We start from the raw sequence: 16,300 nt of genomic DNA on the forward strand, positions 1-16,300 counted from the left end.
GTCCACAAGTTATGCCTTGTCTTTTAAGTTTTTAGAGACAGACTGTCGTTTACTATTTTTGTCTGTTACCCAGCACAATGGGCCCCAAACTGGTTGAGGCCTGTGAGCACTAGTGCAAGTTGTGACTACTTTGCATGAGGCATTCCCAGTAATTCCAAGTTAGTCATCTGCTAGAGCTACACATCTGGAGGTTATCTCAGAGTTTCACCTAAGGAAAAGGACATTTCTTTGCAATCTGACATGTATCTGATCATCTAGGAGAAGTCTGTATGCATCAAGTTCTGTTTTTTCCAGAGTACTACGTTCTGTGCTGCCCATAAATCAGTATATAGAAAAGTGTTGACAGTTTTTGTTATGCTTTGTTTCCTTCTGGGTAATTAACAGAAGTAAAACTTGACCATTGGCACTACTTGTGGACAGGTAAAGGCAGAACTGAAGCTAAAAATGCTACTGTGTCTAAAGATAAATGGCAGATAAATAAAGATAAATGTTGAAACTGCCATCAGTGACTTTAACCACTCCAGGAACTTTTCCAAACCCAAGTCCTTCCTTCATATGATGTTACAGCTTTGCACTGATGTTAGCTGAAGATTGGATATGTGCGACTGTAAACAGTCAGATTTATATATGAAGTTTAAAGGTGCATATAAAGGACGTTTAAATCTGAATTCACTAAAACTGAAATCTTGCTGCCTGCATTATTAAATAAAATGTCTGCAGTAAAGTTACAAAATTATATAGGTCTATCTTATCTGTAATGATGTACAACTGCGAACAAGTGGATTTTAGTAGTAATGCAATTTTTAGACATTTAAAAGCAGTCACTAACATAAAGCATACTTGAATACCTTGGGCAAATTGATTTATATTGTAACTGACTGTGACATAGTACTGAATGTACACAACCTTAAAGCTAGATTTGTATCTGTGCAGCTTTATTTGATTGTCTTGTGTGACTATGGAAAGCACTGGGGGTAAATCTTTCCAGATGACACCAATAATAGCTATGTCAGCATAACTTTATTATTAGTTATGCAGAAATTAACAAACACTATAATAGATTCCTAAAATGGAAGAATACAAGGGAAAAATTTATCTGCTTATAAGACTTAAATCAGCAAAGCTCTCTGATACCATAACACAAGTAAATTATAAGCAGGGTTGGTAACAACACTTGTTGTTAAGGTTTGCCTGGACAGTTCCCATTATAAGACACTGTTTTCAGTTGCTTAGAACTTTGCCAAACTTTAATAATTTGAGCTGAAATTTTCCATCCTGGTGTTTTTGTCTCAGGGTGATTGGGGGGGGGGGGGGGGGGGGGGGGGGGGGGATTTCAAACCAAAACAGTTTCAGCTGTTTTTTGATAATGTGAGAGTAAAAAAACGCTATTTTGCCCATGTTAAAACATCCTGGTGTCTTTTTCTTGAGAAAAAGTACCCCATGCTTTGCAGCAGAGACTTGAAATTGCCAGAGGGTGGCCTATGTCAAATGTGCCTTTTCCAGTTCTTGTGAAAATCTGCCCAAATTATATATGACTTGGAAAAATTGCAAGTTTGCATATGCTCTGTAGAGACTGCTAGAGCATAGCTATTTCCCAAAGATTTCATCTGCAATGAGCATGCTGCAGTGACCAGGCAAGTCACTTAAACTAAACTTCTTACAAGTAGTCATTAATTGCTCGGTTTCTGGGTACTGACTTCAGACCCTGGCACCTGATTAGCAGAAGGCCTGAGCGCACTTGGTTGCAAATGAAGTCAATAGGAGTGTACTTGGATCACCAAAAGAGCTATGTTATGCTTCTTAATCAGGTCTTAGGTGTCTCAAATTGGGCATCCAAAATGAGTGGATACTTTTTATATTAATCTCTGTCACAGTTCCACATCTGTAAAATCCGGATAATACTACCACCTTAGCTCCACAAGTGTGGTGTGAAAATAAATGAAAGTTTGTGAAGCAATCAGCTACTACAGTAAGTGCCATAGAAAAGCTCATGAAGAAATTAATAATTCTATCTTTAGAGTAGGTTTGAATAGTGTGCAGGTAAATAAGGCCTGGGGCCACACACTGAATAATGAGGAGAAAACAAAATATTGAATAGCTGCTCATTTAGTGAGCACCATCCATTCTGGGCGCTGAATGAGTCAGGGCTACTGTAGGGAGGAAAAAAGGTATGTGATCATATCCTAGTAGACTGTATCCTCATGCATACATACAATATTGCACAAGCAACCATAATCCTGGCATTTTCTAACTGTTGACTGCTTGACTTGGCAACCTTCATGTTCTTTTAATGTATCTTGTGTATACAATATCTGTATAAAAGTGCTTATGTTAATTTAGCTTGTGCTGGTTCTCCTGATTGACATATATTGGTATAGTCACAGTATCCTGAAATAATTGCATCTGTACTAAGCTTTTATCAGTATACTACTGTCGGTTTAAAAAAATAGAAATCACATCTCTAGCCGACATAAACAATCTTGACGGAACTGTCTAGTATAGACTTGTCTTCAGTATTGGATTATGTATGACATTGTTTAAGAAAGAGGCCTGTGGCAGTTTGTGACATGTCTTCCCGTTTAATATGTTCCCAGTCCTCCTGTTAGACGCCAGAGAGCGAGAAGGGATCGCCTGTTCTCGACATAATTCCATTAGTCAAGACGAAACTATCACCATCTCCCCTACGGACAGCAACAAGCAATAGAAGAGCCCCGAGCCTTCCACCCACCGAATGTATCCCCCCGTATGTTGCACCCAGCCGCTCATTCCGCCACAGCCAGAATGCAGTGATGGTTGACATTCATGAACAGGTGTGAGAATGTTGGGTGAACTCACTAAGGACGCTGATTTCTCTAAGACTTTCAAAAAAATCCAAGTAGTTGGCATTGAAGATAGAACATTGTGGGTAACTACTGCTTGCCGTTTGTTGTGGCAGTTTCTTTCAAGAGTCATAATGGTGCCCTAGTAACATATACAGCAGTGAAAATACCATAAAATATTGCTTATAAAAAAAATCAAATAAGCCTAACAGAGTGAAAGTTACCGATTTGGCCAAGGCAGCCATCGGCAAAGGCCTTCAGATCACATTTTGAAACATAATTTTTCTGCTTCTGAAGTGAATTTAGTTTGAGAGGGGATGTGGTAGTTATGAAGTAGTCATTCATAACACTGAAATAAAATGCATATCTTTAGCTCTGGGTGCTTTACAAGATTAAAGTAGACAATATTAAAATAGAATTCACATGCCTTCATGTGGATAGGATCTGATAGGTTCCTGTTTTCAGCCCCAAATCTGTTACTCTAACCTCCTAGCCCACTCCCTCCCCAAATGCCCCAGAAAGAAGTTAATCTTGCAGCATATCCCAAAAGTTAAGTTTTGTATTGTGAGACCAAGAGGTAGAGCAGTTTCCAGAATCAAGGGACCCTTTGGAGAAAATGTCCCACTCGCATAGCCCCACCCTCTTCACATCAAAGGGCCTATAGCCCAAGTGCATTTGTTGACTGCAACTACATAGCATCACGTGGGGAGGCAGTTGGCCTGTCAGGTAGCCAGGTCGTAAACTGTTTAGAGCTTTACGTTAAAATTAACACTTTAAAACCTTGCCTGTAAACTAATGTGGTCAGTGCAGATAATGGATCGCTGTGCAAAGTTCTCCTCAAATAAGCAGACATCTGCATAGTGCACCTGTGAACTTTGAGTGTACAAGTTTAAGCTAACAGTCCTTCTGGCCTTCTTAGAATTTTCCCTTATGTCTGAAAAGTGATCAATTTGCTGGAACACCTCAAAATGAACAGCAAATTTGTCCTCCCACTCGGGATGATGAGATTACATCAGGACATGTCTGGGGGAAAACAGGTCCAACAGCACTGCTTCTGTGCCCTCTGTGCATCTCTTTGACCGGTGTGCCAATGTTGCCAAGGTCTAGTCGCAATGGTTACTTGTGGGTCTTTCATGCTGGTCCTTGACACTGACTACTTCCGGGAAGGGATCACTTTCTCCTGGATGCCAGGGTTGGTCTGCTCCATGAGAGAAGTAGTCCTCTCCTGACTCACATCTGGCACTGCCGTCAGTGCCTAGCAGGCATTGCCTAGAAACCTCTGCTAACCCTGCTACAAAAAGTCCAGAGCTAAGTCAAAGGCCACTTAGACTATCTCCCCACAATGTTTCTCTCATAAAGGTATGCAAGACCGAAGGTTGGAGTTCTGTTCAGTCATCTGTGTAGTGATACTCGTTTGGTTCTGTAGCAGATCAGGAGAGCTGTTGTCTTTAATTTATATTAGGGCTATCAATTAATTACAGTTAACTCAAGCGGTTAACTCAAAACAAATTAACTTGATTAAAAAAAAATTGTGATTAATTGCAGCTTTAATTGCACTGTTAAACAATAATAGTATACCCATTTAAATTTATTATAAATATTTTTGGATGTTTTTCTACATTTTCAAATGTATTGATTTTCAGTTATGCTAATGAAGCATGAAAGGGCATACAAATGTTTAGCATATCTGGCATGTAAATACCTTGCAACGCTGGCTACAAGAGTGCCGTGTGAAAGCCTGTTCTCACTTTCAGGTGATGTAAATAAGAAGTAGGCAGCACTATTTTCCGTAAATGTAAACAGACTTGTTTGTCTTAGTGATTAGCTGAACAAGAAATAGGACTGAGTGGACTTGTAGGCTCTGAAGTTTTACAGTGATTTGTTGTTGAGTTCAGTTATGTTAAAAAAAAAAATTCTACATTTGTAAGTTGCACTATCTTGATAGAGATTTCACTACTGTACTTGTATGAGATGAACTGAAAAATACTATTTCTTATTTCTTTTTTACAGTGCAAATATTTGTAATAAAAAAATAATATAAAGTGAGCACTGTACTTGTATTCTGTGTTGTGATTGAAATCAATATATTTGGAAATGTAGAAAACATCTAAAAATATTTAATGGTATTCTGTTATTGTTTAACATTGTGATTAAAACTGGGATTAATTGTGATTATTTTTTTAATCTTGCAATTAATCGCGATTTATTTTTTAAATAATTTGACAGCCCTAATTTATATTTATTTCCACCTGTGTACTGGTTTGTTCCTGCTTGTTAATTCCCCAAGAGCGGGATCCAGACAAGCAATTCATGAAGGAAGAAGAAGGTTTTTCAAGATAATTGCCTTTTATGGTCCACACTCCTTGTCTCTAATTCTTTGGAGTCTTTACTGGAGATTTCTGATATAGTGGAAGAAACCAAGCAGTGGTTGGGGCCCTCTGTCTTTTAGACCCTCGGGTTTGAATGTTGAGTTCTAGTAGATGTTGCTAATTCCCAGCCCTGGGCATTTTCAGACCAGGAGTGTGGGTCCTTATTGGCAGTTACCTCAAGCACCACAATTACAGGTATGTAACCTTTCCCTTTCCAGCTTTTAAATTAGCCTTTGGTTTTATCCACTGTTCTGTTACGTTATTTTAGACATCGCTTGAGCTTTCACCTTAGAGTGGGAATATGCAGAGATGGTTATCTTGGGAGAAAAAAAATTATCTGCATTTTTTTTCTTCAATATCTCTGTGGAAAATCATTTAGCCACTCTTCCCATCAGAGTTTGGAAGATTGTTTAGCTACTTGTACATTTTTTCTTCTGATTTTAATTCGGTTTTATGTGGGAGTTTCTGCCTCCTTTTTGAAAGGAACTAATCTGAACACATGAAGGGGCCCTACAGAACCTGAGATATACTGTTTGTGTCTTGGAGGATTTAATGTTTTGAGTTGAGAGTCACCTCCCTGGCATTGTTCAGGAAGCAGTGATGTAAGCTCAGTAATCTGTTGAGGAGGATATTTTTTAAGAACAGGAATTACAGGTTTGTAACTTTCTTTTATACCCTAAGTGTAAAATGTGATTTTTCTGGTATTTAGGTGAAAGTTTGCATTTTTAAATGGCAAACCATAACTGTTCAGACCCTCTGAATTGTGTAAAGTAACAAAATTACTGAAAATTGTTTGTTTCAATGCAGATCCACCAGGGCACAGTCCCTGTCTCCTACACAGTAACAACGGTGGCACCACATGGGATTCCGCTCTGCACAGGCCAGCACATACCAGCTTGTAACACACAGCAGGTCCCAGGATGTTCTGTGGTTTTCAGTGGACAGCACCTTCCCGTCTGCAGTGTGCCTCCTCCAGTAAGTAGGTTTATCTAATGACCCAAGCTTTCATCTTGTGTGGGTTTCATCAGTGTGTGGGGTGGGCAGCCTGGAGCTTCACAGCTAATGTGGTTTTTCAGTTTGCATCAGAGAAATCCACTCGTCACTGGGGCAAAGTGTGGGTGTATAAGCAGACCTTTTAGCTTGATGTAAGGTTGCGTGTTTTATGCTTATGTACTTTTTTTCATAGTGGTGTAGTATTCTTATATTAACATGTTTTAACTAAAGTCAGAACTAGCTTAGGCTCCAGTCTCTGGACACTCATCCATAGCTTCACAAAACAAGTTCAGAAATTTGGAGGAAAGGGTTTTTAAAGTTAATTGAATAGTAGGAAGCCCACTAAAATAATTGACAGGGTGTAAGAGGCCCCCTCCCCTCAGAGGGTGTGCGCGCATATACAAAATCAGCCCTTCCAGCTACATCTCTAAAATCAATCATTTGTGTAAATATTAGCAAGATTTAAAAAAAAAAGACTAAGACAGGCCAAAAGAGATCTCAATTATTTGGAAACACATTAACAAAGAAACTGTCAAAACATCCTTGTTTATCTAATAACCCTGTATCTCCCACATTGCTGGGAGCAGAATAACTGACTTGCCGGGATAACTCTTTCCTGTCTCAGACCTGAAATAGTACGAAGAGTTCATCCAGATACCAGATGGGGATAATACCATCCAGCTACGTTACATGCATACCATCTTGCTGTCAGAGAGAGAAATATCATTATGTAAGTGCTGACAGTGCGCTCAGTACTGTACAAGTAACAAATTAAGTAGATGCCGCCCTGAGGAGCTCTCACAATCCAGAAAACTGCCTTTTCATGTGTGTTTTAAATAAGATGATAATGGAAAGTAACCATACGTTGTGTCTACACCCCAGTAATCATTTGGGACATATAGACTGGAAAGACACCTTTGTGTGTGCAGGGCTGCATTATAAGGGCTGCATTTCTCTCAGTACCAATTCTTCTGTACCAGTCACACTACTGAGCGCTTCTCTAGCCCCCACTTCTGTACTGATTCATTTTTTTTCTACACAGTTAACTTTGCTTTTGTTTCGCAATTCTAGAAGTTATGAAAATGGGGTGACTTAACGTCGTGGTTTATGGGTGTGAACTAACATTGGTGTTAAGACCTTATTTCCTGAGTAAAGCGCTTTCCTGACTCAGCGTTGATTCTCAACTTTAACAATGCATAAATAAACCTTTGTATATGTAATATTTTTATGAAGTGTATATGCAGAAGCATATATACAGAAGCATATCAGTCCATTTTGCAACATTTTTTAACATATGACGTTGACAGCCCCAATTCACACCAGTATAACTTTTTTTTTCTTCCTTTTCAAACAGAATATTCATTCCCTTTCCAGCTCCTGTGTGCTTCAGGGGCTGTTTGAGCAGTGAAAATTGCTCATATAATTTGTAAAAAATTATGGGTTTGATTCTCATTTACACTAAAGACACTCTACATTGTAAATTACATTCACAGCTATTTCAAGACCCTTTACGCTGCCAGAGCAATCTATTTCAGAAGCTGCTGATGCATCTAAGTTGATGGACCAGGGACAGCAGTTTTCATTCACTTTATCCAGATCCCATTCACTCCCCATTGGATATCTTCTACAGCTTTCTGGCTTTCTGTAGTTTTCAGATGCCTGTTGGTAGCACTTCGTCTTCATAGTTGTTTCTTTGCTGCGGCACCTCAATCCTATGCAGGGAGTGGGAGCTGTCAAAATTGAGGTAATCTGTTACATGGTCAGAGTGCCAGAGAAGCAGAGAGGAGAACTCTCCTGTCTATATAAATTAAGTCACAGTTTTAAGAGCTGCTAAGGAGCAACTGATTGGAGGCGCACACACCTATCTGCCTTCCCATTGAAGCATCTCTGGGTTTTATGCAGTCTCGTAAAACCCATGAAACAGCAGAGGACAAAGAGGGAGAAGTGCAGTTGGAAAGCAGCTACTACAATTAAAACTGCAGAGGAATTAATTTTCAAGGAACCATCCAGAATGTTTCAAAATCTGACCTGGGAGAGCACAGAGAAGAAAATCTTTAATTGAAAAATGCTCAGAGTGGTGTAATCTGATTGGAGAAGCATCTCTATGGTCCCAGTGCACACATTGGGTGGAAGATAGTTATATGGGTTTGGAACCATCTTCACTTAAACTGATTGTTGCCTTATCCATGACATTTTGTTACAATACTATTTTATATTCAAAACATAACAAATTTGCCCACAAAACAGTCATAAACTATAGTTTAATCTGCTCATGCAAGGGGATAACACATCAGTTTCATCATGTGTATTCAGTTCAGTGAAATCACTATATTGAAAGAATGTAACATTCGCAGGGAAACATGAATGTGAGGAAATAGTTGTCTGCCCATATTCAGCCCTGCCCTCTTGTGCTCATACATTACAGTAATTTTTAATAACATGACAGCATGATATTATTTCCACAAGACTGCTCTCGCTCAGTGCTTATATCTGTGACCAATCAAAACAGATTTTTCACCTTACAATCACAATGTGTTGTCTGTCTCAAATTTCAGCTTTTTAGCTCCACCTGTAGATATTAGAACTGTTCCCAAAAAAGTTGTTGGTTTTTTTAAATGTTAAGTTGGCTTTTCATTGCCTTCATGTAAGAAATGACAGAACTGTGTTCGCATACATTTTTTTTAAAAATCAGCTTTGGGCAAAGATGAGATCTGGAAAATTTTCAGTCTGTAAAATGAAAGTTTGACAGCTTCTGCAAGGCATTTAACTTGGTACCACGTGGCATTTTGATTAAAAAAAAGAAAATGATGCAAAATTAACATAGCCAGTTTTTAATCTATTTAATGTGTGCTAACTGAAAGATCTCAAAATGCAATGCAAAGAGGGAATCCTCATAGAGAGCATGTGGTGTTTCTAGTGAGGTCCTGCAGGGATCGGTTCATTGCCCTATGCTATTTAATATTTTTATCAATGACCTAGAACGGAGTGGCCAACCTGGTACTGGTACTCGCCATACTAGTGGCCTACCTACGCAGAGGGGGATATTCCCGTACTTGGATGACTGCCTGTGAAAGCACCAACACTGCAGACAGCCATAGATACCACCCAACGTATGATAAAACTCTTCACCTCCTTAGGTCTTCAAATAAACTTACAAAAGTCCACTCGAACAGCTGTCCAATGCCTGGAATTCATTGGAGCGAACCCCAACTCCCTCAAAGCAACTGCCTCCCTTCCAACAAAACGCTTTCTGACTCTACCACCTTAATCTCAACAGCGCAGAACAGCTGCAGGTGTCTGCCAGAACTTGCCTGCAACTCCTAGGCCACATGGCCACCACAACCTCTGTCGTCCAACATGCAAGGCTACACATGCAGTGCCTTCAAGCCTGGTTACGGACAAATTATGCTCCCCACAGGCGCAGCATAAACAAATTCCTCACCATGCCCAGTGCAATCAAGGACTCCCTGCAATGGTGGACCAATCCAGACAACATCTGCAGGGGTGTGCCGTTTCTGCAGAATCCACCAGTGCTCACCATCACCATGGACGCATCCCTCCTAGGCTGTGGGGGCACATCTACAGACACATTCTGTACAGGCCCCCTGGTCTCCAGCGGAGTCCCCAGCTTCATATCAACCTGCTGAACCACAAGACGGTTCAAAATGCCTGTTCTCATTTTCTACCACTAATCCAGAACAAAACGGTACCGATCCTGACGGACAATGTAGCCGGTATGTTCTACATAAACAGGCAAGGGGGAGCTCAGTCACACTCCCTATATGTGGAAGCCATGTGTCTTTGGCAATGGTGCATCAAACACAATGTCCATGTTATAGCTGCCAGAACAACACGGCAGAGGACCTTTTATCAAGATCACAAATGGGAGCTGAACGCACAGGTCATCAGAGATATTTTCAAGATGAGGGGGTTCCCGATGATAGACTTCTTTGCAACTGCACAAAACTCCAAATGCCCCCAGTTTGCTCCAGAGCAGGACTCGGTTGACACACTCTGGGTGACACCTTCCTCGTCAAGTGGAGAGCCCCCTTCCTGTATGCCTTCCTGCCCACCTCCCTCCTAGCCCGTGTACTCCACAAGATAAAACAAGATGGATCCAGAATGATCCTAATAGCCCCCACATGGACGCGACAAACGTGGTACCCTTACCTTCTCCACATGTCGGTCTGTCCCCCATGCATGCTCCCACTTCTGCCTCGGCTTCTATCTCAAATAACCTCCGTTACTGCACAAGGTGAGTAGCTTTCTCATCTCTAACGGTGAGAGTAATTAACCATCAGAACAATTTACCAAGGGTCGTAGTTGATTCTCCATCACTGGCAATTTTTAAATCAAGATTGGATGTTTTTCTAAAGGATGGGCTGTAATTCAAATAGGAAGTAATTCAGGGAAGTTCTGCCCTGTATTATACAGGGGGTCAGATCAGAGGGTGGGCTGGGCATGCAGGGTTACACGCACACCCGTGCCTATATTTCTGCCCAGAGACACCCATCCTCAGGGCAGAGGTGGTGCATGGGTGGGGCATGCAGGGTCAGCCCTCTTCTCCCCTCCCGAATTTCTGCCCAGCAGGAGTGACAGGGCCAGGCCCCGGCTCCCTAACCTGGGGAGGCGGGAGAGCCCTGCAGGGAAGCGCTGACTGATGGGCTGGCACTACATCCCGGGCCTGCGCCAGTTGCCCTGCCACTGTGACAAGGAGCAGAACGCTGTCCCCCACCTTGAGTGTGAGGCCACAGGTACCCCCTCCAGACCCCCCCCAACAGTACCCCTCCAAGTACACACACAGCACTCCTCCCACCCCCACCCCCAACTTTGTTTCAGTAAATAGATTGGGATGCTTTGGGGCTAGTTTTTAAAGTGATTTTGGGCTATTAATGCAGTAGAAATCTGGCAACCCTGCTGCCGGTCCCTGAGACACCTGACTCCTCAGAGTGCAGGGCAGAGGCTGGGGGCTGGCTGCTGCTGAGACTCACTGCCAACTTCTCCCCTCCTCAGACAGGCCTGGGCTTAGCAAAACTGCCACGGAGCTTCCCCTGGGTGGGCAGGGCACAGCAGCGGAATGCAGGGCTCCCTGGCCATGCTGCAGAGGAAAGAACACTCGCACCTGCTCTCCTCAGCACCCACAGTGCCTCTCCCCTGCTCACCTCTCCTGCACAGCGCTGACTCCTGCCTCCTCCTCCCAGTACACAACTGGCTTTAGCCCTCAGTGCCCCATGTCTGTCCCCCACCTCCCCTGTGGAGCTGGCTCTAGCCCTCAGTGTTCCACAACAATACAATATTTTTGTATTAATATAATGCATATCTGAAATTTCTGAAATAAACAGCTTTAAAAATCCGGAATTACTATTTCCTCATTGCCGGAAAACATTGGCCCTAGATATAAGCAACTGGAAAAGGCCTATTAGAATGGAAATGGCCAAGCATCTTTACCTGTAATGGTCACTACACACTCCAGCTTTAATATGTAAATATAATAAAAATACAAAATGAAGTAAAATAGTCTGAAGCGACATGTTTTCTCAGTGTATTGTGAGGTAAGCTATCAAGATATTGTTCTCAATAGTGAATAATAGTGGTTGTGTGTGGATAAGATCAATATTCATAGGTTTTAAGGCCAGAAGGGACCATTATGATGATTTGTTACACAGGATGTTAGACTAGGCCATAGAACTTTACCCAGTAATTCCTGCATCAAGGCTGTAACTTGCAAAAAAGCTTGCAGTAGGTATCTAATATTTATTTAAATGTCGTCACTGAAGTCTGTTTTAATATGCTTCAAGAATCTCCACCAAACTGTTGTACCATAGTACTTAATGTTGTAGTATATAAATTAATCTTTGGTTAATTCAGAGAACCAATCCTCAATTTATGGTATACAATAAAATTTCATTTGCAGAATAATAACCTCTTACCACAATATAAGGCTTTGGGCTGCCACGTAAATTGCATTGCAGTAGATGATGGTGAATAGTCAAGGACATTTAATAGTACATATCAGGGGAAACCAAAAATTAAGCTCAAACTAATCTTCTGGAGTATATCGGCTCTAGTAAACATTGATTTTTGGTGGGTCATGACCTCAGGATAGCCTACACAAAACTTGACAAAGGTTAGGCTGCTAGAGTACAAAGACCGCTTCCCATCATGCTGACCACTATTGTCTCATGTTCACTTGTACTCCCCTGTCCCTAGCCATCTGTTTCTTGTCTTATACATAGATTGTAAGCTCCTTGGGGCAGGGACTTGTCTCTTTTGTGTTTGTACAGCACCTAGCATAAAGGGGTCCTGGTCATTGACGAGGGCTTCTGAGGCACTATGGGAATACAAATAATTTAGTAGTAGTAATAGAATGAGGTTGATTACACCTCCAGTACTGGCATTTGCTCATAAGCGCATCTCTTTACCACCTGCAGAGTCAGTATTGTCAATATATACAGTGTATTGGGTGTTGACATGACTCCTGGGCCTGCAGAGGTGGAAAGTGTGTTGGCGGCAATGTTAACTGAGCCATTGGGGACTGATTCATGGCACCTTCTAGCAGTCCCCTCTAATCAGTAAACAAAGTGCTGTTTGTTTTGCACATATTTGTATTGAGGCAGAACTGTCAGTTGCACAGCACTTATTCACTGCTGTACTGAAAACCTGCTTTTCCCCATTCTTAGGTTCTCCTTCATGATCTTGCCTGCACAGAGCCATACTGCAGGAGTTGTGTGCCTCGCCATGGCACCTTTTTAAAAAGCCGCTGGCAGTTCAGGGTGTATATGTGTTCCTTAGCCTTGTATTCTATTGTGCAGGGTATGAATACTGCATCCCTTTCAAGCTGTCCCTCAGTTCCTCTCTCTGCCATCTAGAGCATTCATAAAATGTTGTAAAAATTGTATGTAAAAGTAGAAGGGTTTTTTTGGTAGTTTTAAAAACTTCCTAGTTTGATTTTATTGCAGTTTTTTTCTTTCTGACGATGGCCCCCATTAACATAACAGCAGAGCACCTCAAATCTTGAATGTATTTATCCCTCACAGTACCTCTGTGAAGTAGGGTAGTACGATCATCCCCATTGTGCAGATGGGGAACTGAGCCACACAGAAGCTAAGTGACATGCCCAAGGTCATGCAGGAAGTCTGCTTCCTGTACTTTCTGAGTCCCAGACTGTTGCCCTGGTCCCTAACCACCGATCATCTTTCCTCTGGGACAACGCTTCTTCCAGCAGAAAGACTGGATTTTGTACCCAGCGCTCAAACTGCTTCACTTGACAACATGACGGGTTTCTAGGTCAAGGTTACTTTCTTCTGTTGGAGTGTGAAGAGTCCAGGACCCCTTTCACTAGGAAGTGTTATGCTTCTAAGTGCAATTGGTGTTGAGACTTCCTCTTCTTTGATGTCTTGGCAACAGTTATGACTTAAGAACAGGTGTACTTGTGGCACCTTAGAGACTACCAAATTTATTTGAGCATAAGCTTTCGTGAGCATAAGCTTTCGTGAGCTACAGCTCACTTCATCGGATGCATCTGATGAAGTGAGCTGTAGCTCACGAAAGCTTATGCTCAAATAAATTTTAGTCTCTAAGGTGCCACAAGTACTCCTTTTCTTTTTGCGGATACAGACTAACACGGCTGCTACTCTGAAACCTGTCAGTTATGACTTTAGTTATGGATATTTCTGCAAGCAGTGTTTCTAAAAAGGGGTGGCTTTTTCCATTCCCTGGCGTAACAAGTTAAAGGATTTTACAGTCATGACGCTTCCCATCTGGAAGCCTTCTGATTCCTGTGACTTGAATGTGGTTTCCACTAAAACTACCAAGAGTCTTTCTGAGTCCATAGGACCTTGCTCTCTCTACCCCTTTTGCCCTTGTCTTAGGACTGTCTGCTCAACCAGGAGAGTCTTGGAGCTGAATTCTGATGGTTGTCCTACCCTGTGTAATCTTCATGTCTGTCTCAAGGCCCGTATTTTTCCAAAGCCCCATAGCCATACTGAGGGAAGTGAAGTCACTTCCTGTGGATATCAAAATTTCTGTCCCTCCTTAGGAAGCCTAGCAGTCCGTGGCCTCTGGAAAGCTAAAGATCAGGCCATCTCAACTGAAGGGCTGTCTTAAATGCGTAAGACTGTGCATGTGCTCCTGTTAGAAGCTGGCCTACATCTTGTACCTGATTTCCCAGGGCTCATTCACTAGGGAGTGTGGCTGCTTCAGTGGCAAGTATCCACAATATGCCCTTAACAGAAACCTTATGGGATTCCTCTCTGAAATTCATTCCATGCCTTCACAAATGGGGATTCTCTCAATCCTGTGTCCAGACCAGATGCTTGTTTTGGGAGGGGGCAGTGCTTTGATCGCTTTTCAGTTGACAGTGCTCCTTAGCCCACCTCCTGATAATGGTCTGAAAAATTCAGGGGAAAAGGAAAACTTTGGACTATTTGTTTTTCCATTTTAAGATGAACTGTAGAGCTGGTTAAACTTTTTCAAATTTAATTCCCATGAAATGTTTTCCTTTCCTCAACCTGCTGCCCTTCTCCTGAGAGCATAGTGTCCTCTAGCATGCCCTGGACAGGCAATTTCAAAGGAGAGAAGAGGGGCTACCTTTTACAGAGCTTAGGGTTTGTTACCTGCACAGAGCCACAATGACATTTTCCTCTCCTATGATTCAGAAGGTAAGGATTCTAGAGGTAGAGAAGAACTGAGCAATGCTTGGGGTTGGAATATTTATACCTAGAACTTGAGACAAGTAGCTGCATAACTGTTATAGCTGTGTTGATCCCAGGATATTTGAGTGAAGTAATACCTTCTATGGGACCAACTTCTGCTGGTGAGAAAAACAAGCTTTTGAGCTTACACAGAGCTCTTCTTCAAGTGACCTGATGAGAAGCTCTCAGTAAGCTCAAAAGTTTTTCTTTCACCAACAGAAGTTGGTCTAATAAAAGATATTACTTCACCCATCTTGTCTGTCCCTTAAAATTGTTGTGTAACCATGTAGTTAGGCATGTGGTTCTGAGGAGGCAACACGCATGGAGAATAGCAGCTACTTTCAGGTTTTGCCTGTGATATCAAAGCTCTGAAATAAATCTCAGTTCTTGAGTGGAAGTACCTCTTTTACCACATTAGGGTTATATAAAAAATCAATTCATTCTGAGGCAAGTGGTACATTTCCTTTGAATGCCACTTCTAGTGAACAACGAAACTACTATAAATTAAAGGAATATTCAGGTTAGAAGCAGAATTGTAAAATTGTAAATGTGGTCTCTTCTTTTCTTTTACAGATGCTTCAGGCATGCTCAGTCCAACACTTACCAGTGCCATACGCAGCATTTCCACCCCTTATTTCTAGTGATCCATTTCTTTTGCATCCTCCTCACCTCTCTCCACACCATCCTCCTCACCTGCCACCGCCAGGCCAGTTCGTTCCCTTCCAAACACAACAGTCACGGTCGGTATGTATCATATTTTACTAATTAACTTTCCTAGAATATTTGATGTTAGCATTCAGCTGGCTTTATGGTAGGGGAAAGTGGGTGCACCTGACACGCAGTAACTCTTACAGGTTTTTGATTCAATGGGAGAGCTTCCCAAGCAAAAGTCCATGGCCCATAAGAATCTCAGATACAAGAAATTACAATCACCTTTGTCTTATTAGTATTTCCCAGGCCACGTACTCTCTTGTTCCTCCTTTACTCCTGTCAGGAAAGCCTAAAATAATGTTCACCTTTTTCATAGATTTCCTACTGCTTCTGCAGTTGTTTTTTCTCTCCTGGGTGCAGAAGAGAAAGTGTAAGTCGAGCAGTGGTCTTGGCGGAACAAAATCACAGGTTGCTTCCTAGAAAGAAATAGGAGAATGTGAGGAGGAATTTTCCCTTTCTCCTCTCCTTGCCCCCATCCAGTTACCCTAGACAGATTTTTTAAATTGTGAATTTCGACGGAACAAAGGAGAAAAGCATAGTGCCTTGTGTCCTTGAAAATGCATTCCAGAGAACCTAGATATTTTTTGGATACGGTTATGGAGCCCTTCCATTCAGGGAAAGCTTAGTGGAGCGGGTAACAGCTCTGTGATAGGGGTCCATACAGAAGTGGCAATTAGGTGACCTTATTTTACATATTTCACCTAAGAAAAAGTGA

At 41.7% G+C, this 16,300-nt stretch overlaps 1 protein-coding gene across 1 annotated transcript in view; it reads left to right on the forward strand.

The window, feature by feature from the left end:
* RNF38 (ring finger protein 38) overlaps window positions 1–16,300 on the forward strand; it is a 191,195-nt gene that overhangs the window by 145,436 nt on the left and 29,459 nt on the right. Inside the window, 6 exon segments of the mRNA XM_037902208.2 lie at window positions 2,595–2,634; window positions 2,636–2,660; window positions 2,663–2,772; window positions 2,775–2,810; window positions 5,996–6,163; window positions 15,448–15,618. Of these exon segments, the coding sequence (XP_037758136.1) occupies window positions 2,595–2,634; window positions 2,636–2,660; window positions 2,663–2,772; window positions 2,775–2,810; window positions 5,996–6,163; window positions 15,448–15,618 (550 nt within the window).

The sequence above is a fragment of the Chelonia mydas genome, chromosome 5 (genome assembly GCF_015237465.2).
Source record: "Chelonia mydas isolate rCheMyd1 chromosome 5, rCheMyd1.pri.v2, whole genome shotgun sequence".
Taxonomy (NCBI): Eukaryota; Metazoa; Chordata; order Testudines; family Cheloniidae; genus Chelonia; species Chelonia mydas.